General features: G+C 43.8%; 1 protein-coding gene and 1 long non-coding RNA gene across 2 annotated transcripts; both read right to left on the bottom strand.

Moving 5' to 3' along the window:
- Positions 1–5,474: 5,474 nt before the first annotated feature.
- On the bottom strand, positions 5,475–22,975 carry LOC309508021. The gene is made up of 2 exons (XR_014209351.1): positions 22,207–22,975; positions 5,475–10,397 (listed from the first exon to the last, which is right to left on the bottom strand). It is a non-coding gene; the product is annotated as an uncharacterized lncRNA (long non-coding RNA).
- Positions 18,074–19,492, bottom strand: LOC309507659 (uncharacterized protein). Its single transcript, XM_082181997.1, has 2 exons — positions 18,452–19,492; positions 18,074–18,286 (listed from the first exon to the last, which is right to left on the bottom strand). Exons 1-2 carry the CDS (start codon positions 19,283–19,285, stop codon positions 18,245–18,247), a joined length of 876 nt encoding a protein of 291 aa, XP_082038123.1. The 5' UTR covers positions 19,286–19,492; the 3' UTR covers positions 18,074–18,244.
- Positions 22,976–23,209: the final 234 nt, after the last annotated feature.

Genomic DNA, 23,209 nt, shown 5'->3' with positions numbered 1-23,209 from the left:
ACATCAAAATCAAAAATGCAGCAACGTACAGTCAAAAATGCAGTCATATTTATACGGAACTGGGTTACATTGTTCTAATACAGTTTCTTGGGTTTTTTCCAGAGGAACTCAGTCTCATGACTGAGCCTTGCAACATCAATCGTCTCTTGCTTCAGACGGGGGTTTTCGCTGATATCTCTGTTTCCCATATATGGGTATTCTTGCGTCCTTTCCGTCCTCTGCACTTTGGACTTCTATGTATGTGTGTGCGTGCATATGTGTTTGGAAGTGTATTTGTAGGTTCGCAATACCTATTAAAATTCACAAATCCTGCCACACCCCCTCTCGAACGTACAATGGCACTTTCATGTACAATCCTCCTGTCAATTCCATTATGCTGCTCTCTAAGAAAATTCCTAGGGTAAATCACATCAAGTTCATCAATTTTAACTTTAAAAACAAATTGCGTTGGAATAATGAAGTCTAAGCAACACTCATGAAACCTATATACTAATTCACTTTCCCGATGGAAGAAACCCATCGTCACTCTCCCGTGCTGGGTCAACAGACTCTCCATGCTTCTGCGGAACCACCGCTGGGACACAGGTTTCCACCTGAACGAGTCCCGGTGTCTCGGGGCCTGATCCAATTTCACCAGATCCTCTGGGTACAGAGCCAGCTCGGAACCACTGTCCGCCAAGCTCTCGTCCAACACTCTCAGCTCCCACCGGGCTTGTGTCAGGCGGCGAAGACAAATCTAATGGATCAATCACATTAATATAAACAATACGCCCGTTAGCACGTGCTTGTTTAGTACAAAACCCCGAGACCACCTTATTTTTCCATAGGTATGAATGTCAACACAGCACGTAGTCTTGGTCACACGTTCCCTGTTCCCAATTAGTAGCTCAATTGCGTCATCTAAATCGATGATCAGCCATTTCATCGCAATGATAAATCTCATTGCATCATAGGTTAAGTAATGAGTGCAGCCTGGACCCGTAAAGTTAGCCCCTCGATCATAAAAAGCAAATGTTTTCATTTCGGCCATGTAATAACCCTTGGAAAGTATACATGATTGACAGAAGTTTTTAAACTCAAAACAACCCCGTTTGTATGCTTCAATTTTCAACGGGTAACATTTAACCTCTAAACATTCATCACACACTTTATACATCCCACATCCGTTGGCAAGTCTCCTGTCTCCTGGACCCTATAGCAATAACACAAAATAAAACAATCGCAAATCAACTGTTGTTATTACCTCTTAGGCACAGTAACCCCAAAATTTTATAAAATACTAAGTAACCACATATAAAACTTTATATTTCCCTTTTTATCTTCAATAAAAATAAAAGAAAATACAAACACAGATCAATAAATCAAATCATCAAAAATTTGAAATAATCTAAAATCATTTAAAATGGCACTAAAGCGCCTTTCTGTAACATTCCTTATAGTTGGGGGCCTTAAGCACATAAATAGGTAATTTCGCGCAAATTCATCTAAAAGCGCCAAATTTGGCACAGATGTAGCTCAGGTCATACCGAAATGATTTAGCTAGGGCGCCGGAGCCAGCGACCCTCGGGGCCAAGATGGCGGCCAAATCCAATATGGCCGCCGCCCGAAAAGGGTCCCGGCTTTAACTTTTGAACCACATGAGTTACAAATACAAACTTGATATGTTTTTCAGCTTAATTGATCATGAGAAACACATAGGAATGTTTATATTTATGACCCAGTATATCTGGACCCCTCGATCCTCCAATTCCAATATGGCCGCTGTCCAAAAAAGCAGTTTGGGCTGTAGTATGGGGCCTTACACACCATTGTTAGCGCAAATTCATCTACAAGCACCAAATTTGGCACAGATGTAGCTGAGTGGATACTGAAATGATTTAGGCAGGGCGCCCGAGCCAATGGTCCCTGAGACCAAGATGGCGGCCAAATCCAATATGGCCGCCGCCTGAAAGGGTTTCGGCTATAGCTTTTGAGCCAGATGAGATACAAATACAAACTTGATGTCTATTTTACCTTCTTTGACCATGGGAAACCCATAGGAATACTTACATTTATGATTGGGTATATCAGGACCCCCCAAATTCCCTAAATTCAATATGGCTGCTGTCCAAAAAACGGTTTTGACTACAAATTTTGAACCAAATGCGCTACAAATGAGGATATGGTGTCTATGTTATGTTTATTGACATCAGGAAGTCCATTGGCATATTTATATTTATGCTTGTGTAAGTCTGGAACCTGTATTCTTTTCAAGACTGTGGTTGAAAATCCTTTTTTTTTACCACAACTTTGAAGGTTATTCTCAATGTTGATTCATTTCCTTATAAAAGTGAAATGGTTTTCAGTTTACCACAGGTGAATACATTTCAAAGTGTAATCATATAAGAAAAAATAAGACACAATTAATATTGCAAGGCAATATATATATTATGTCAAATTGTTAAAATAATAATATAGTACATTTTTCCAAAACTCTTAAACAACAACAGTGAATTCTCATGGTCTCTCACATGAATTATCATTATCACTCACAATCACCGGATCTCTCATTGTCTTCACCCTCACATGCACATATAGAAGTGCAACGAACTCCGGCTTTACAGCACTTACAGTGCCCTCTACATGCTGTCTTGCAGCCACAGTGGAGGAGAATGGTGCAGGCTTTACTGGCGTCTCTGAGATTAGTCCAGTAAGGTTCCCAAGTCTTGCTCGTAGAGTCCCGAAACCATCCCCATGCATTAAACTCTGGGATATCTTGCTGGACAGCGGTTGCCTGATTCCAGTAGAAGCTGGCCTGCAGAAGTGCTCTTTTGATGTGCTGAATCAATGCAGCTTGGGTGGGTGGCAGGTTCTCGAGAGACTTGGTACCATTCGAGAAAAGGTGATGTCTAGCTTCATCTACACGACTGGAACCACAGCTCTTGCTGTACATGATGAGCTCATGTGACAGATTCATAGCTCATGGTCCAAATGGTCCGGCCAACTACTGAAAAAACATTCCATGACTACGTTAACACCAATATTGCTGGGTTTGTGAGGTCACACATGAGCTATGAATCTGTCACGTGATTGGATATTGTGTTTGATACATATCCAGAGGAGAACCTCAAAACACAAACTCACCAACGCAGAGGAACCAGATCAAGAACTAAAGTAGATGGGAGAACTCCAATTCCAAAACGTAACTGGATATATCTATTATATATATACTGGATATATTGTTATATATCTAACTATTTGGATATATCAGTGAAGAGATAACCAAGCATGGCATGTCAGGTAAACTCCTCCTTTCCACCAAGAAAGATGCTCTACTCTCCAACAGACCAGGGTATGACATGTCTGCCCTTCAGCCTTGTAATCATCCAGAAGCAGATACAAGAATAATCCTGCATCTTGCACATGCTGGGGCCAATGGCCATAAAAAGGCATTTGTCCGGACTGTCGACAGCGATGTTGTCATCCTTGCCATCCGCTTCTTCAACACACTCGGCCTCACAGAGCTCTGGATCGGCTTTGCAGGTGGAAAAACTATAGGGACATTCCTGCTCATGAAATCAGCAAGGATCTTGGTCCCCAGAAGTCACTAGCCTTACCACTCTTCCACGCTTTAACAGGCTGTGACACAACCTCAGCCTTCCTGTGCCATGGGAAAAAGAGTGCATGGGCAGCTTGGGAGGCAACACCAGATCTCACAGAATCTCTGGTTACCCTCACCTTGTAGCCTGAACAGATCAACAATGACGTCCATGTCCAAAGACTGGAGCGTATGGTCGTCATCATGTACAACAAGAGCTGTGGTGCCAGCCGTGTAGTTGAAGCTAGACATCACCTTTTCTCAAATGGTACCAAGTCTCTCGAGAACCTGCCACCCACCCAAGCTGCATTGATTCAGCACATCAAAAGAGCACTGCTGCAGGCCAGCTTCTACTGGAATCAGGCAACCGCTGTCCAGCAAGATATCCCAGAGTTTAATGCATGGGGATGGTTTCGGGACTCTACGAGCAAGACTTGGGAACCTTACTGGACTAATCTCGGAGACGCCAGTAAAGCCTGCACCATTCTCCTCCACTGTGGCTGCAAGACAGCATGTAGAGGGCACTGTAAGTGCTGTAAAGCCGGAGTTCATTGCACTTCTATATGTGCATGTGAGGGTGCTTGTACAAACAATGATGGTGAAGACAATGAGAGATCCGGTGATTGTGAGTGATAATGATAATTCATGTGAGAGACCATAAGAATTCACTGTTGTTTTTTATGTTATTGCTGTTTTTTTGTTATGCTAAGCAAACCTTTAAGAGTTTTGGAAAAATTGACTATATTATTATTTCAACAATTTAACAATATAAATATTGCCTTGCAATAATAATTGTGTCTTATTCTTTCTTATATGATTACACTTTGAAATGTATTCTGTGGTACACTGAAAACCATTTCACTTTTATAAGGAAATGAATCAACATTGAGAATAACCTTCAAAGTTGTGGTAAAAAAAAGGATTTTCAACCACAGTCTTGAAAAGAATACAGGTTCCAGACTTACACAAGCATAAATATAAATATGCCAATGGACTTCCTGTGGTCAATAAACATAACATAGACACCACATCCTCATTTGTAGCGCATTTGGTTCAAAATTTGTAGTCAAAACTGTTTTTCGAACAGCGGCCATATTGAATTTAGGGAATTTGGGGGGTCCTGATATACCCAATTATAAATGTAAGTATTCCTATGGGTTTCCCATGGTCAAAGAAGGTAAAATAGACATCAAGTTTGTATTTGTATCTCATCTGGCTCAAAAGCTATAGCCGAAACCCTTTCAGGCGGCGGCCATATTGGATTTGGCCGCCATCTTGGTCTCAGGGACCATTGGCTCGGGCGCCCTGGCTAAATCATTTCAGTATCCCCTCAGCTACATCTGTGCCAAATTTGGTGCTTGTAGATGAATTTGCGCGAACAATGGTGTGTAAGGCCCCATACTACAGCCCAAACTGCTTTTTTGGACAGCAGCCATATTGGAATTGGAGGATCGAGGGGTCCAGATATACTGGGTCATAAATATAAACATTCCTATGTGTTTCTCATGATCAATTAAGCTGAAAAACTTATCAAGTTTGTATTTGTAACTCATGTGGTTCAAAAGTTAAAGCCAGAACCCTTTTCGGGCAGCGGCCATATTGGATTTGGCCGCCATCTTGGCCCCGAGGGTCGCTGGCTCCGGCGCCCTAGCTAAATCATATCGGTATGACCTGAGCTACATCTGTGCCAAATCTGGCGCTTTTAGATGAATTTGCGCGAAAATGTGCTTAAGGCCCCCAACTATTAGAAATTATAAACGAAGGAGAATAAACCAAAAAAAAAAAAAATCATAATAATTTTTTTTTTTTCAAATAATAATAATGAACATAAAACAAAATGATCATCGTTAAAAAAAAATAATAATAAAAAAAAAATCCCCTTTTTTTTTTTTTTCAACTTGTCTGACAAAGCAAGACAAAATCATAAGATCAGATCAACTTAAAACAAGATCATAACTAGGAATCATTTCCCCTATATTGTCGATCATCCATGCAAGAAAGTAAACAAAATAAAATGGTGATTGATCAACAAATCAAAACAAAAATCAACTCAAAGTAAATGAACCCCTAATCCTATATGGTCTAAAGAACCAACAACTTATTTTCTACATCTGTCTAAAAATTTAAACATTAATGAATAATCATTGATCCCAACCAGGATACCCAGAAAAAATAACTTTGGTTCGTTCACTTTTTTGGAAGTCCCTGCCATTAATAAAACAATAAAATAAAGTACAGCTAGCTTAATCACTAGTGGTCTTAAAACTGTATTCCTTCTATAGCTAATGATAACCAAAAACGTGTAGGTAAGGAATGCCAGTCCCAAACCAACATATTTGAGCCAAATCATTTTATTATAGCACTGTGTCAAGTTATACACAGCGATGGCAACGGCAAATATCATAATTGCGATAATTCCCTTAAAGCCAAAAATTTTAATATAACGAGAACTTCGAAGTAATTGGGAAATTAAAATTAACACTAATGAAAAGTCATTAAGAACATTATATAAGGTCAGGCTTAAGCACATCAAGACTATTTGTTCTGGCATGCGACTGGTCAATATTCCAGTAAGCCAATAGGAAATCAACCAAAAATTTACAGAGATAATACTCACAATCTCCTTTGGAGATTCGTCGCAACGCCATGTAGAATTGGTGCTATTGCCTGCCATCATCCCAAGTACTATTTCTCAAAAATTTTGAATTGAAAAGGCCCGAGGTTCCGTCTGCAACCGTCAAGTTCTGTAATCTTGTCACTCCCACAGACCTCCTTATAGCCCCTCTCGCTATACAGGTCACACCTCCGTCTCCAGCTCACTTGCTGTTTGAGGAAGTTAGGCCTTCCTGCTCCTCACTGGTTTTTGCTGAACCAGACTCTTTCGAAAGTTTCCTGCACACCAGCCCCAGTTTTATCGATTTAAACACCATTACCAATATGACAATTATTACTATGATAATTGTTAAGCAGATAATCACTATTTTTATGTAGTATCCATATTGTACTATTAGGTCCCAAACAGAGACCGCAAAATCCTTCACATTATCTACGACCCATAAAATAGCTTTTTTCTGAATTTTCCAATATACCGTAAAAATATCCCCCCTATTCGGTTTAATTAATTGGGCACTTAGATCCGCTACGTACACCCATGCCGGTCCAATGGAAAAACCCTCGATAAAATCATCGATTGGAAAGAAAAATCCTTTTAATTCAGATTCGCTATTAACCAGCCTGGCTAGAGCGCATTTTTTCATGACCTGATTCTGTGCAATCATCATCAATGGAGCCACACTAGTTATAGAACTAATGTCGTACCAAGCTTTAGCGCTACCAGCCGTCGTAGCTCCTATTCTCATTAGATCTTTAAAAGTACAAAATATATGTTCTTCCTCATGCATCCAAGATATATTAGGACTAAACCTTGTTCCTGGAGTTTTGACCTTCCATGAGTCAAACATCTCAGAGCTACAATACTGCTCTTTACCTGGGAACCATAAATATTTGACATCCTCATCTCGTCTAAATTCAAACCTGCCTAAACCAAAATTCCATGAACTTGATCTAATTTTTTCTTGATCATTATCCAAAATCTCCGGCCTCAGGCTATTTCGTGAGAACGGTTGAGATGTTTTAACATCAAATTTTGACGAGGCCATCATTACCCTATAATTACCATATCTCAGTTCTGATGGTTTCATCATTGGTATGTAATATTTAGTACTCCAATACCCATGGGCTAAATTGTGACTGTTCAGTCCCACAGTTCTATTATGTCTATAGTAAAATGTTATTGGGAATATGTCTTCATTAGCTTTATGATTATTAAATGACCTCCACGTTATCGTATGATTGCTGGTCTTATCTAGGCCCATCGCAACCGGAAAAACGTCCCATTCTCTGTATAAAAAGTTTGATAGGCCAATCCACCTCAAAGTCCCCTTATTACTTGCATCACTATGGTTCTTCCAGATGCCTTGATTGGTATGGGTAACTCGGAGAACACTAGACCAGCCCATACAATACAGAACAATAGCCGATCTATATTGCTGTTCAGTAATATTATTTAAAACATAGTCCATAATACCCGAATGGTTCGCCAGCTCTAACGATAATCCAGGCCTAGGGCTATAATTTAAAGTCACTGGATGGAGTCTACTGCCTCCTACCCCGTTTGCCCACAAGGTGTCATTAATGGTCCATGTCATACGTTGACCTTCTGCTTTCACCATGTCATGATCTGGGTCCTGTAATCCCATCCATTCATGCCACAGCTTAATAATGTTAGCACCATGCCGCTCAAAAACTTTATCATCCCATATCGAGGTGTCATTCAAATAACACACCCATGCAGATGTCGTCTCATAAGCAGACATACAATGTTTATCAATGTCATACCAAAACTGATTCTCAGGTATATCACTTAGGAATTTATTTTTCTTCAGAAACGGACATTTCTTGTGATTTTCGCACATTTCAATGGGCATAATGAGCTTCTCACATGTCACCCATTCTAATTCCACATAAGCTGGTTTAGGTCTATTTTTGTATATACCAATTATCAATACATACGGGTTTAGGCCCTTAGGCCAATAGCCTTTTTGCACTGGGTTCCGATTATCCATATTATTCCATGTATTCTTACTTATCAAATATTTAGAGCCGTCTGAAGCAGATCTTCCACTCCGCCCTCTGCTCTTTCTTTTATCGTTTATTGTCATGGCAATAGATTTTTCAGAACTATCCTTTCCCAGCCAAGATCTCTTCACTATTGGGACAACAGTTTTAGTCAAACAATCCCAATCATCCATTTTCGTGATCTGTAGAATTGGACTATTCCATAATCTATATACAACCATGGTAGACGTCAAATTAAAGACATCCGAAAGATTATACTTAAGGCCCTGTAATTTGACATGTGTCTGATTATATCCTTTTAAGTAATTCCATCGTAACCTAGTTTTATTATTAACAACCTTGTTTCCATAAATCTTAGGTCCTTTTGTGGCACTCCTACGCTTAGTACCTGTGCAGTTCCAGAATGACTTGTCTATATCTTTTATAAATCCTTTAAACATATTCTTTATTATTTTTGGACCATATATAGTACCATCAAAATTCACAGTTTGATTGTAACATATTTTTGGTACAATTTTCTCAACAACAGAACAGGAGGCTACTCCTACCTCGTTTGTTTGATTTTCTACTGTGATTCCAAAACCAACTATAAGGAGACATACTACCAGAACCATCTGTAGGGCTAACAGGAACAGTCCTACTTCACTTCGAACACGAAGTAACTCCTGATACTTCCCCTTTAGTCCGCTTCCTCGTTTCACCATTCTGTTGCTGAAAAACACAAAAAGATATAGATGCACAAAAAAACCTCCTAAGCTTTCCCTATCTGCCCTTTTAACCATGCGGACATTCTGCTCAGTTTGTTAGGCTTTTTGATGTTCATCCTTTCAACTTTAACCCCCTCTATTGATTTGCCTATGCCTAGGTAATCAGAGGTGGTGGTGATAAAAACTTTCACCTGCCATAATTCACTTGCCCTTTGTGAATCAAGCTTAACTTTAATTCTAACTGTCCCTAAGAAGGTCTGTTGTGACCTTGCTCTGACAGTCAACGAGGTTTCCCTTACAAAATGACTATATTCTCTAGGCATATATATAGGAAATTCCTCCTGAAAGGACATTTTGGTCATCAATTCAACAAGTAAGTCATGCACATTTGATTCCTTATACATTCCTTCCTCTTTAAACTGAATTGAGCAACCATTGTCATAAAATGGATCCCTCACCACCGTTTTCCAACGGTTAAGGTCAGTATCCCTTGACAGCGTTTTATCCAAAACACTATTTTTCAACAATGGATCAGAATCCAATGGCATTGGGCCACCAGAACTTAACAGCCTTTCCCAAAGGAAGGCTTTCTCTGTATTACAGACCAAAGCCAAGGGATTCACTTCCCAGTTATTCATAATTTTATCATCAATTAAGCAGCCTAGACTTGTCTCAGTTTTTCTAGACTGCCAAACTTCCTTTAAACTGGTAATTTTTAACTATCGTTTTCTTAACATTAACTTGCACCTTGGACACTTATTCAGTTGTCCTTGGTTGTCTAGAGTACATTTACACTCTTGACCTCTGAGACTCAACTGTATCTTACAGTCTATGCATGTTTTACAACCACAATTTCCCGTGGTTAATTCATATTGCCAGACTGACCAACGTTGTCTGGACAACCGGCACAATCCACAAATGCTTACATCTCCCAGCGAACATGATCCTACGGACCTGTCCGAACAATACCATTTCGGCAAAATAGTAATTTGACTTCTAAGCCAATGCTGACTTTCTCTGACCTCCCTAGGTCCTTCCCAGAGGAGTTGACAAATATCCTGTTTGCCACAGATCACACAGTCAGTAGGTTTCCTTCGGGTTGTTGCAGTTCCTGTAACACAGTCTTTATGCCATATCTTTACTAAGAAAGAGTCACTAAAGTCTTTACACACTACAACAGTGCCCTCTGCTGGACACTTAGCGTCCGTCTGGAAACTTACTTTTGGCCTGTATACCTTACTCATGTTCAATATAATTAATCTTTGCTTTTCACAAGCTTTCTGATGGACCAAATCCCGTTAGCTTCTAATCTAACAGTAGTATTTGAAGTTAATTCAACTACTTTATCCTCAGTCCCCGTTTTGCTACGGAAACGCCCCTGTTTTTGCTTTAATAGTATAAATACTTTATCTCCTACCGTGAATGGGTTTTTGCTTGTGTCGGCTGTTTCACAAGTTCTATTGGTCTTCGAGACCCTATAATTAAGGAAATGGGTGCATTCATTAATTAAAGTATCCCACTCACCTAGGCCTTGATTCTTGACAAACCACTCTTTAGCCGATTTGATAGCCCGTTCTGCGCAGCCATTGCTGGAAGCTTCGTACTTAACCGACTTAATTAAAGTAATACCCTGCTCTTTGCAGAAGGTCTCTACTTCACGACCGGTTAAATTATGTGCATTATCCCCTCTCAGACGTTGTGGTGCTCCACGGTACCTAATCCAAGTCTTTAGGCTGTCTACTACAAATGCACTTGTTGCCTGCTGACATGGATAAAGTTGTATAAAGTTAGAGCAATTGTCCACAATAATTAAGAAATAAACGTTCTTCCTCTTTGTCTTCGGAAGAAGAGGCCCAGCGTAGTCTGCACTTATTTCAACATTCTCTTTATCAGTTTTGATTTTTCCAAAATCATGATATATACTGGTCATCACTTTCCTACAATCAGGACAGTTAAGCTTAATCTTTTGATAATTAGTTTTCAAGTTCTGAATATGTAGGCCCATCAGCTGACAGTATTTCGCAAGATATGTTGTTGAAGGGTGAAACAGCTCATCATGCAGTTTCTGCAGCAAGTCCCCTTCACTCTGTTTAGTAATCGCACGTATGCGTATGTATTGGTCAATTTCCTTATTTCCAACTGCTGCAGGCGTTGTCTGAACTGTGTGGCTTGATTGATGCAATACTTTTGGTTTCACAACCTTGTAATTTTCACTTATGCTCTTCCACAATTCTGTGCTAACGGTTTGCCTTTAGCGTTATTGAAACTATTAAGTTCCCACCTATCCAGGTGTTCAATTAATCCTAAATACGTGTATTCGCTATCTGTGACTAATAAACAATTAACGTGATTATTAGTTCTCATGTGCGATAACGCCTTAGCAACTGCAGTAACTTCAGCTTCCTGAGCACTTTTGTCATCCTCTAACCTTCCCTTTTCTCTGTGGATAATTTTACCTCTCAGTTTCACCAGAAAACCCCACCACGTTTGTCCTTTCTCTGAGCTTCTGTCAGTAAAGTAGCACAAATGTGCTGGGTTAATCAAAGTCTTTTTCTCCTTTTTAGGAGTTTTTTCATGCCTAAATTCTATCTGATTGTCACTGATTAATTTAGTCCATTTTGACCAGGTAAAGGTGTGAACACGCTTATTTTCATTCACTAAATTCTTCGCTTCCCTGGCCAATAATTCAATACCTTCACTTTTGGCAATGACTATTATAGATCGTTCTGCAGCCAATGATTTAATGATTAGCAAATTTCTCGCTACTGTAGCTAATATATCTACTGCAGACAAATTCTCTTGTTTCCTCTGAGTAGCTGGTTTTTCATGAGAGATAAACATCACTGGGCTTTTAGTATTACCTTCATTGAATAACACAACTTCCATTTCTTCAGGTGTGTTATCAATTTTGACTATAAGGTTTTTGTCAGGATCTCTTCTGATAATCCTCCCAGAATTTAAAGCCATTTCTATAATTTCACATTTGATTTTCTCAAGGTTTTCGTCCCATTTAAAATCTCCTCCTGAAGTGGCTTTATACAGCAATTTTGCTTTAGCACTATAACCCGGTATTAAATCTCTTACAAAATGTAATCTTCCTAAGAGACTTTGTAATTCTCTCAAGTTCGTTATAGTTTTATTTTTTAATTCAATTAATTTTTCCTGGGTTGATTTAGCTATACCTCTGTCCTCACCTGATATTTCAAACCCTAGGAAGTCAACCTTTTCTTTTCCCAACTCCAATTTCTTCAAGTTTAAAAGAAAACCTGCATCTGTTAGTCTTTTTATCATTTCTGCCAATACCTTCATATGTTCGTCCACTGTCTGAGTGGCTATTAAAACGTTGTCAATATAAACCGTAATCGGTAATTCCTGTAAGATCTCTAGAATCACGGACTGAAAAACGTTTGGAGCATTGCGTAATCCCTGAGGTAAACGGTTATAGACGAATTGTCTGCCCTCATAGGTAAAGGCGGTCCGCCCTCGACTTTCCTTTGCCAATGGTATTGACCAAAAACCATTAGCTAAGTCGATTTTAGACAATATCTTGCCACCATTCAAACCGTTTGTCGCGTCCCGTGCATTTATTAAATATCTTGTATCCGGTACCGTTAATTTATTCAAAGCTTTGTAGTTAGAAACTAAACGCCAAGAACCATCCCCCTTGGCCACGCCCTGAATAGGGGAATTAGTAGGACAATTTTCTCCTATACTTATTACCCCTTTTTTCAATAATTCATTTATTGTTTCTCCTATTTCCTTATATGCTGCTTTATTTAGAGGGTATTGCCTCTGTGGTGCTGGAATCCCACCTACAATAGTATATTAATATTTGTCGGACAATTTTCCACAATCATTTTTGCTTTTTGCGTAATGATTTTTATATTTTTCCAACAATTTCCTCAACTCTACCTTTGGTAATAGGGTCTCGTTTATAACCCTATTCATTTCTGACTCCAGGTCGACCGGTTTAAGCCATCTAATTATTTTTTCAGAATCAGTAATCGTTTCATTCATCTCTTTAATAAGAATGGCATCCTTTAGACACATCAAATTCGAGCTGTCTAATATGCAATGTAAACCCTGCCAATAATACCTATCTCTGGTTACTGGCTTCATTTCATTACTAAAACCAAAAACCCGGTATTTTCCTTTTAACTTAACTGCCCCTTCAGGTAATTCTGTTACTGTCGTTACCTCAGCGCCCGTGTCTAAAAGAAATCTGATACCATTGTAATTAATAAAAAATTCTTGGTCTTTTGATTCTTCCACTAAACTAGAGGCAATGGTCGCTTTTCCTGGAGCTCTTATGTCCTATTGTTTTTTCTCTCTCTCTGTTCTATTGGTTTTGACAGTGCGTGTCCTTTCTTGTCTTGGTTCTGCTTTTTTATTTCTCTTTTCGATATGGGCTTTTCTCTGTTCTTCATTCATTTTTGCCCAGTCTTCTGGTTCAATATATTTGTTATTTCTTTCCGGCTTTTTATTCTGCACTTTTCTGGTCTGTGGTTTAAATTTCTTATCTATACTCCTCGAAAAATCATTTCTCTGAGGTTTCATTTTTATCCCCTCACTGGATTTGGTGTTCAACTTCTTGAAATCAGTCTTTGGTTTGACCCTAACCCCCTCTGCTGGTCTGCTTTTGAATTGACCTTGTGTTTCTTTCAACTTCTTCCTTCTTTTGCATTCTCTGTCATATCTAGCTGCAAATTTAGATAGCTCTGTCCAATCAGTCTCTGATCCCCAGCTTGCTATCACCTGGCAGCCCGGCAGTTCAGGAGCTAGTTTCTTCAATTTGGCTACCATTTCCAGCTCGGTCCAGCCTTCGCTGGCTTTATAAGAAATATAAGGCCACAGACCTGTAGCTTTCACTGATTCTACTTCTTCTCTAAATTCCTCATCCTCATCTGTCCCTAAGACTTGTGCATGATGGGCATTTAGGATCTCTAGCTTTAAAGATAATCCTGTATGGAATTTAATCATTTGCTCTATCAGAGATTTAGTAGCATTTATGGATTTTCCTAAATCAGCTACCATTTTTGCTTTTAGCATTTTATCATCCTTTGCACCTGGAAACGTACTCGGTTACTAACGTAACCTCGGTTCTCTCTAGAAGAGGGAACGAGTACTGCGTAAGATATCTTACGCTAGGGGAAAATCCTTTTCCGCGAGATATTGAAGCCAAAAATTATCCTTAATTTTGTAATAATGCAAAACGCGTTGCAGCAGTAATGCAGACATAGGCGAGACAGCTCGCACGCCTATTGGCTGCTCTGCGGCAACTGCAGCAGCCTATTGAGCGAGGCCTGGCGTGACGTCAGACCCAATCAGGGCACTTCGCGCCCGCTGCGTCACGTCCCGCCGAAATGGGCGTGGTCTAGGCCTATAAATATCGCTCGCAGGCAGCTATTATCTGGTTTTTCATCATCGAAGCAACCAGAGCGTGCACGGCAAGATACGCAGTACTCGTTCCCTCTTCTAGAGAGAACCGAGGTTACGTTAGTAACCGAGTACGTTCTCTTACGAGAGGTCTCTCGTACTGCGTAAGATATCTTACGCTAGGGGACCCAATGTAAAACGCCGTGCATGCTGAGATCTGACACCAAAGACCCAAGGGCGAAAGCCCGGGGTACATATAGTGCACAATCACTCAGGGAACTCACAGGGAGTCCGGGAAGAGGGAGGGGTGCAGCCTCACTTTTCCACATAAAGTAGCGTCGATGGGACGCGAATTTCATCATACAGACAGGGCGGGGTACGGCCTGAACTGATGGGGAAAATGTGGGTCTTACACAGTTTGCCCAGCTTTATACTGTCGAACATTGAGCTGTGCTCAGCAGACGCAGCATTCTGAGCTGATCGCATCAGGTCAGATAATACTGGTAGTTTAGACCGACAGCAGCCTGGCCTGCAGGGCGGGAACCTCTAGGTTATAAAACCTTATAAATGTAGACGGGGAGGCCCAGCCTGCCGCCATACAAATATCTTGCAAGGCAATCCCACTTGACCAGGCCCACGAAGAGGCCATGCCTCTCGTGGAGTGCGCTCTGACACCCAAAGGGCACTGCATGCCCTTGGAGGCATATGCCAGCGCTATAGCATCAACTATCCATCTGGATAGGCTCTGTTTCGACGCGGCTAGTCCCTTAGAACGTCCGCTAAACGAAACAAAGAGCTGCTCCGTCTGTCTGAAAACAGACGAGCGAGACACATAAGCTCGTAATGCCCTGACTGGGCAAAGGAGGCTCGCGTCTCTTTCCTCATCAGGGACCGGTAGGGCTGACAGGGAGATAACCTGCGCCCTAAACGGTGTGTTGAGGGATTTTGGAACATAACCGTGCTTAGGTTTGAGTATAACTTTTGAGTCATTGGGCCCAAACTCCATGCACGCCGCGCTCACAGAGAGCGCGTGCAGATCCCCTATGCGCTTCACTGAAGCGAGAGCCAGCAAAAACACCGTCTTGAAAGACAGGTGTTTCAAATCGATTGACTGTAAAGGCTCAAATGGCGCACCTTTCATGGCTTCCAGAACCGTAGAAAGGTCCCATACGGGGACTGAGGGAGGTCTGGGAGGATTCAGTCTCTTAGCTCCTCTAAGGAAGCGGATGACTAAATCGTTCCTTCCTATTGACTGACCAAGCGTTGTTTCTGAGAACGCTGCTATAGCCGCCACATAAACTTTGAGCGTGGAGGGGGCCCTGCCCCCATCCAACAGCTCTTGTAGGAAGGAAAGCACCTCCGTCACATCACAGTTTGTGGGTGACACACCACGGGCTGTGCACCAGCCCGATAACACTGACCATTTCGAAGAATAGAGTCGTCTTGTAGACGGAGCTCTAGCCTGCGTGATCGTGTTTAATACTCCTTTAGGGAGTCCAACATGTACCCGTTGATGGCCCAGACATGAAGGGACCATAGTTCCGGGTGAGGATGCCAGATCGAGCCGCGGGCCTGTGAGAGGAGATCTCTCCTCATTGGTACTGGCCACGGGGCAGTACTTGCTAACTGCATCACGGCTGGGAACCAAGGTTGGTTTTTCCAGAACGGTGCTACCAGCAGTACTGAGCATCCTTCTTCCCTGATCCGTTCTATCACCTGAGGCAGGAGAGAGACGGGGGGAAAAGCATAGAGCGGGCGGCGGGGCCACACATGGGCCAGCGCGCTCCTGCTCTTGGAGAAAAATTCTTGACAGTGAGCGTTTTCTTGAGACGCAAACAGGTCCACTTCCTCTCTGCCGAATTACTTCCACAGCAGTTGGACTGTCTGTGGGTGTAGAGACCACTCGCCTGCCGGAACATTGTTCCTGGACAGTCTGTCCGGTCCTATATTCAAGATCCCTGGCACGTGCGCTGCTCTGAGCGAGCGCAGGTTGCACTGAGCCCATACCAGGAGGCGTTCTGCCAGCCTGTACAGTTTCTCGGATCTGATGCCGCCCTGGCGATTTATGTAGGACACCACAGACATGTTGTCCGAACGGACCAAGACGTGGTGACCTTTTATTTGGGGACAAAAACGCGTCAGCGCGTTGTCTACTGCCAGCATTTCGAGGCAGTTTATGTGCAGGAGCTTCTCCCGTTCTGACCACTGGCCGAAGAACGGTCTGCCCTCGAGCAGCGCTCCCCATCCCGAGGTGGACGCGTCCGTGGACACCACTTTCACCCTCGAGGAAGTCCCCAGGCTTACACCTGATTGGTACCAGTCGTTCGCTTTCCAGGGTTTCAGAGCTGTAACGCATTTCTGATTGACCCTGAGGCGAAGCAAACCGGGTGCCCACGCTTCGCGTGGGACTCGCGCTTTCAGCCAAAACTGCAGCGGGCGCATGCGGAGCAGACCCAGCTGGAGCACTGACGATGCTGAGGCCATGAGACCTAGCATCTTCTGAAATCTCTTGAGCGGGACAGACGCGCCGCAGCGAAAAGAGTTCGCTGTGCGTCGAATGTCTACCGCGCGCTGTTGTGATAGTCGCGCTATCATGGATAGTGAGTCCAGTTCTGTGCCCAGGAAAGATATTTTCTGACTGGGTGACAGGGAGCTCTTCGCCCAATTGACACTCAGACCCAAATCCTCGAGGTGATCGAGTAAAATGGTCGTGTGTTCTATGAGCACTGCGCGAGATTGCGCTAGAATCAGCCAATCGTCCAAATAGTTCAGCACTCGCATGCCTCTCATTCTGAGGGGTGCGAGCGCCGCATCCATGCACTTCGTAAATGTACGGGGTGCTAGGGACAAACCGAAAGGCAGGACTGTGTACTGATATGCCTGGCCCTCAATCTCAAATATCGCCTGTGACGTGACGCTATCTGTATTTGAAAATACGCGTCTTTCAGATCTATTGACACAAACCAATCTCCTTGGCGAATCTGCACAAGGATTTGCCTGGTCGTGAGCATCCTGAACTGTCGCTTCACAAGCACTTTGTTCAGTTGCCTTAGATCTAGTATGGGTCTGAGACCCCCGTCTTTTTTCGGTACCAGGAAGTATCTGCTGTATAGCCCTCCTTCGCTCTGATCTTGAGAGAGAGGCTCTATGGCCCCTTTGCTCAATAGTTTCGTCACTTCGGCTCGAAGTAGATGTGCTACTTCTGTTTTTACCGTGGTCTCGACGCGCGCCACATAGCGACGAGGGCGTCGGCGAAACTGCAGCGAATAGCCTCTTTCTATAATGTTCAGCACCCACTTCGAAACCCCGGGTAGCTTTGCCCATGCGTCTGCATGGATAGCTAGGGGTTGAATACGAAGCGCGTTCCGCTCGCTCAGCGATGGAGAAGCTTCGGTGTGCTGTAACACAAGCGTGTCGCTCGTGACATTTGAGGCATGGGGCGCGCTGATGACAGCGGGCAGATTGCCCGCGCTCGACTCCTCTGCGGTGGTTAACCGCGAGGGGGAGGGCTGGGCGGTTTCCGTGGGAACTGTCATGTCTATGTGTGGATGTGGGCGCGGGACAGCGGGCACATTTATCACACCGAAAGCATCGTTCGCTTGCGTGAAGCGAGTGCACGTTGGTTTCGTTTTTACAGAAACCGTGAGACATGCATAACGTGGTGTTAGTGGGCACTGGGTAGTGGGCACGTTCACCATGTTTGAGGCGCAACCGATCTGAGTCGGTTTTATGTGCGCGAGCCCTGTGTGACAGGCTGTGCTTGTGCGTAGGGATGGGCACTGGGCAGTGGGCATTCTTACTACACATGAAACACCATCGGCCGTGGCCGGGACACCAGAAAATACACTCTTTTGGGGATTTATCTGGGTAGCCGTGAAAACGGCATTTGTGTGCAGGCAAGCGGGTGACAGAACCGACTTGTTGGCTGCAGAAAACACTGGAACAGTCACATTTTCTGGAACTGGACGAGCGAATAGCTTTGGTGTGAGTCCGGCCGCAGCGGGACTGGAACACCGTCGTTTTCCTAGCTGTGCTAGGACGACTTCGGGGCCTCGGGCTTCACCGTGATCCTAGGTCGCGAGCCACGTCCTGCGGGGCGGCGACCGGATGAGCGGGAGCGCGGTCTCACGCTTCTGGCCTGGCGGCGCTGTGAAGTGGAGGCAGTGGACGGTGGCTGTGGCTGTGAGCTCTGAGCAGACGGTTTCGCACGGCCTGCTGCAGAGCTGGAGCGCTTCGGGAGGAAGTGCTTCATAGCCTGAGACGCTTTCTGTACCTCTGCGAATCTCTCCGCGAAATCCTTGACGGAGGATCCAAAGAGGCCTGTGGCGGAAAGCGGGGCGTCGAGGAACGCGGTGCGTTCAGACTCGGCCATTTCCGAGAGCGTCAGCCAGAGATGTCTCTCAGACACGGTGAGAGAAGCCATAGTCCATCCAATGGCTTGTGCTGCGGACTTAGTAGCACGAAGAGCGAGGTCCGTGGCACTCCTTAAGTCCGGCACGCAGATCGCGTCAGGTCCTTCCTCATCCAGCTTACGGAGGAGATCGGCCTGGAAGATCTGGAGCGTTGCCATGGTGTGCAACGCTGACGCAGCTTGCCCGGCGGCGGAGAAAGCGCGGTGGAGCAGGCTTGACGTCGTGCGGCAAGCTTTAGAGGGTAGGGCCGGCTTAGCGCGCCGTCCAGCGGAGGGCGGGCATAAGTGGGCCGCTATCGCCTCTTCAACCGGCGGCAGCGAGAGGTATCCTCTGTTCTTGGCATCGTCAACGGCGGAGAATGCCAAAGAAACAGCAGGACGCACTCTAGCAGAATAGGGGGCGCTCCAGGACTTGGCGACTTCTTCGTGTAACTCAGGAAGAAAGGGCGCCGGTCTGGACGCAGGCGAAGCGCGCTCCCCAGGCAGGAAAAATCCATCCAGCCGGTTGTGAGCGGGCTGCTCAGGCGAAGACCACTCGAGGCCGAGGCTCGCCGCGGCCTGTGCGAGTACTCGCATGAGTTCCGTCTCAATGGAAGCTCTCTTGCCTGACGACGTGCGGGCAGGGGGTGCGGGGTCCTCAGAGCCCGCCCAATCCTCACTGCCTGACGCCAGGATAGAGCAGGAATCATCCTCTCCCAGCAGGGCTTCCTCATCCGCGATATCAACGGAAGCGGCGGCAGACGGCGGCCGCTGTCCGTCAGGAAGCGAAACAGAAGAAGCCGGGGAAGCGAGCGGGCGAACCGGCGAGCATTGGCGGCTGAGGGAGGGTTCCGGGGCCCGCTGGGCACGGCGCTTTTTACGGCGCGACGCCGCGGCGGGCGGGGGAGCAGTCTCGGTGAAAACGGCTAGGCGAGTCCTCAGAGTCGCCATTGCCATCAGCTCGCAGTGAGGGCATCCGCCGTCAGCGAGCACGAGAGCTGCATGTTCCTCACCCAGGCAGGAAACGCAGATCACGTGGCGGTCCCCGTCGCTGAGTGTGGCTCTGCACGAGCCGCAGGAAGGCATCTTTAAAAAGACGCTAGCTCTTTTAGAATGTGTGTCGCGGCGGCGACACACACACACAGAAATACAGTGTAATAAAAGAGAAGGATATAAGCGCCGGAAAGCGCAGCAGGAAGGCAGGAAGGCGGCGCGGCCAGCGACTTCAGTGACTCGTCCCGCTGAAGGTGCTCTCTCTCGACGGCGCGGCTTCTAATCCAGCTCCAGCGATGCGTGTGCTTCGCTTGAAGGATGAAAAATCAGATAATAGCTGCCTGCGAGCGATATTTATAGGCCTAGACCACGCCCATTTCGGCGGGACGTGACGCAGCGGGCGCGAAGTGCCCTGATTGGGTCTGACGTCACGCCAGGCCTCGCTCGATAGGCTGCTGCAGTTGTCGCAGAGCAGCCAATAGGCGCGCGAGCTGTCTCGCCTATGTCTGCATTGCTGCTGCAACGCGTTTTGCATTATTACAAAATTAAGGATATTTTTTGGCTTCAATATCTCGCGGAAAAGGATTTTCCCCTAGCGTAAGATATCTTACGCAGTACGAGAGACCTCTCGTAAGAGAATCTCATATTCTGTAACATCTGAATTGTAGTAATGCCATCACCCTTGGCCTGTCTCGATGGACCACGCCTGGGCTTAGGAGTCATTTCTTTTTTAGATGTCCCCTCTTTTCTTTCTCTTTCCTGCCGTGCAACGGCCGCTACTAGAGACAGATCTATCTGTGTGCTAATCAGAGAGGGCACTTCCTGACTGTCACTCTCCCCCTCTGTGTCAGACTCTGACCTCTCAGACTCAGACACAGAATCAGAAGGTTCCTCTTCTTTAACCTCCCTTTGCTCATATTTCTCATTCCTATCCTTTTTGATAGTTATCGCCCTGATTCGACTTTTGCTGTTTTCTGGGCGCTTTTTCTTTATTAGGTGGTGCTTCCTGATGTGTGGCTTCTCTGAGTTTCCACACATCATTAACTGTTGGTTCCTGTTTTTCTTTTTTCTGTTCGCCTAATAACAAGTAACACAAAGATTTTTGCATGCAGTCTAGCTGTTCTGCCAGCATATCTAATTTTGCCTTAGAACTAGTTCCGGGCATATCCAGAATTTCATCTGGAGTAGGTCCGCAAGCTAGTTTCACTATTTTCTGCATCGCTCCCTTTACAGCTGATAACTGTGAATCTCTGGGAGCAAAAATGAGACCAGGACATGTCAAAAATGTTCTTCCTCCCAGCCTGTCATGTTCTCTCTGATGAGAGCTACTTCGCCTCTCGCGAGATTGACTTCTAGATTTTTTGTAATTAACAATCTTTCTTCGAGGTATTTCCTCATCTTCAGTATACTCTGAACTCGAGCTTCTTCCAGACTCTTCGTCTACTTTTATTTGATATCTTTCTTTGTTTTTTCTATCTGTAGAGGTTTTATAGGGCCTAAAACCTGTCTTTTCTTTTTCCCATGTTTCTTCCCCTGTTATCAGGGGACTGAATCCGGCTAATATATTTTTACGTTTAGGAATAGCTCCCGTCTCTACCGTCGTCATGTCAAAGTTTAAACCTACATGACCATAGTCACTTCCAGCCGCTCCCTCCTTGTCAGTGTATTCTGAAGGGTTGGGGGAGTCAGCCATGATTAAAGCGTCTGGGTCAGGAACACCGTTCCTGGTAACTCTTATGTCGGTTCCTTTAACTATTGGTACAGTAATATCACTATCCCCAATTTCAACGGTAACCTTCTTACTTCTACTTTTATGGCCTACTACCTGGACTAATTTACTTAATCCAGCTTCATTAGAAGTATATAATGTATCATCAGTAGCCAGTAGTTCCTCATTACCTACTAGCCCTGCATCTTTTAATTTTTTATTTAATTGGTCTTGCGATAGCAAAGTAATATTGGTTATTTTTTCCATGACTGTGTGAATCTGTACACTCCTCTGAGGCTCTTTTTTGGTAACAATCTCTTTATATGAGGTTTCTAGTTTAGGTACTCTATGGTCCTACAGCGCTGCCTCTGAGATCTCTTGTTACCTCTGTCGTGCCCAACCAACAATCTTATCTCAGGCGTCCCCGAGATATTTACTGAGGTTAGGAGGAAATAACTGTTTCAGTAACTTCCTCAAAGCACTAAGGAGACATTGTTTTGCATTTGGATTTAGCCGTTGTCTTAGTTTTTTGAAAACTATTGTTCCCTTAGGCTCTTGTGGGTTTTATTGGGCAATTAGACATTGACCCAATCCCGGACGAGCCCCCATGTGGTGAGATCTGGTACTACTCTCACTTTCCTGAATAACCCCTGGTATCTCTGTGTCTAGGTGGTCTTTTGCTGTCAGGTCAGAATAGATATAATTCCCTCATTAGCTTGTTATAATTTATACCAGTAAATCTAGGTGTAGTCCCTACACTCCCAGGAAACAATAATAAACATAATTTACTAGACATATGAATAAAAATCATGCTTACCATCCAGCAGAACCCCTCTTGGAATCCTTGTTTTCTTTGTTTAGAAAAGGATTAATAAATTGCTCTGTCTATTGCTTTTTAGAACTGTTTGTAGTAGCTGAAGTAAAAACTTAACAGTGATTGTCTTTTAGAAATAAAAATTTATTTATACAAAAGATTAAAACACTGGTTACACAAAATTAAAACTCGTAGCAAATTAAATAGAAAATGTTACAGGTTATAAAACTTCAGCTTATTCAATCTCAACAGGGCAGTCCTGTATGAGTGAATATTACAAAGGCTAATTACCTTGAAGCAGTTCAAGCAATTGGAGTAAATACGTACTTGTTCTCATCCGAGGTTTCTCAAGTTACAATAATACAGCAGAGCAAAATTAAACCAAAAGAAATTCAGCTAGGTTTAAACTAGAAGAGATTTGATTTCTCTCTAGGGATGCAATCGACATCAAAATCAAAAATGCAGCAACGTACAGTCAAAAATGCAGTCATATTTATACGGAACTGGGTTACATTGTTCTAATACAGTTTCTTGGGTTTTTTCCAGAGGAACTCAGTCTCATGACTGAGCCTTGCAACATCAATCGTCTCTTGCTTCAGACGGGGGTTTTCGCTGATATCTCTGTTTCCCATATATGGGTATTCTTGCGTCCTTTCCGTCCTCTGCGCTTTGGACTTCTATGTATGTGTGTGCGTGCATATGTGTTTGGAAGTGTATTTGTAGGTTCGCAATACCTATTAAAATTCACAAATCCTGCCACACTACAGAAGTTGTTATTGAGAATGAACAGAGGATTAGATGCTAATGATTTATTGAGTTTCATTTAAAGACACCATGAAAGTGATCAGTGTTTGCTTTAGTTGGGCTCTTGACCCTTGACTTTATAACACCAGTTTTAACTCTGGCTGCTGTAACTGAGTGTTTATAAAACACATTTGTTATGGCACATACGCCAAAAGAAAATATGAGCATGTGGTTGTGTTTAGATGATAAGAAATCATCATTT

This window comes from Leuciscus leuciscus (assembly GCF_965113295.1).
Source record: "Leuciscus leuciscus genome assembly, chromosome: 1".
Taxonomy (NCBI): Eukaryota; Metazoa; Chordata; class Actinopteri; order Cypriniformes; family Leuciscidae; genus Leuciscus; species Leuciscus leuciscus.
The sequence above is the reverse complement of the archived record's forward strand: the minus strand, read 5'-3'. Positions and strand labels throughout refer to the sequence as shown.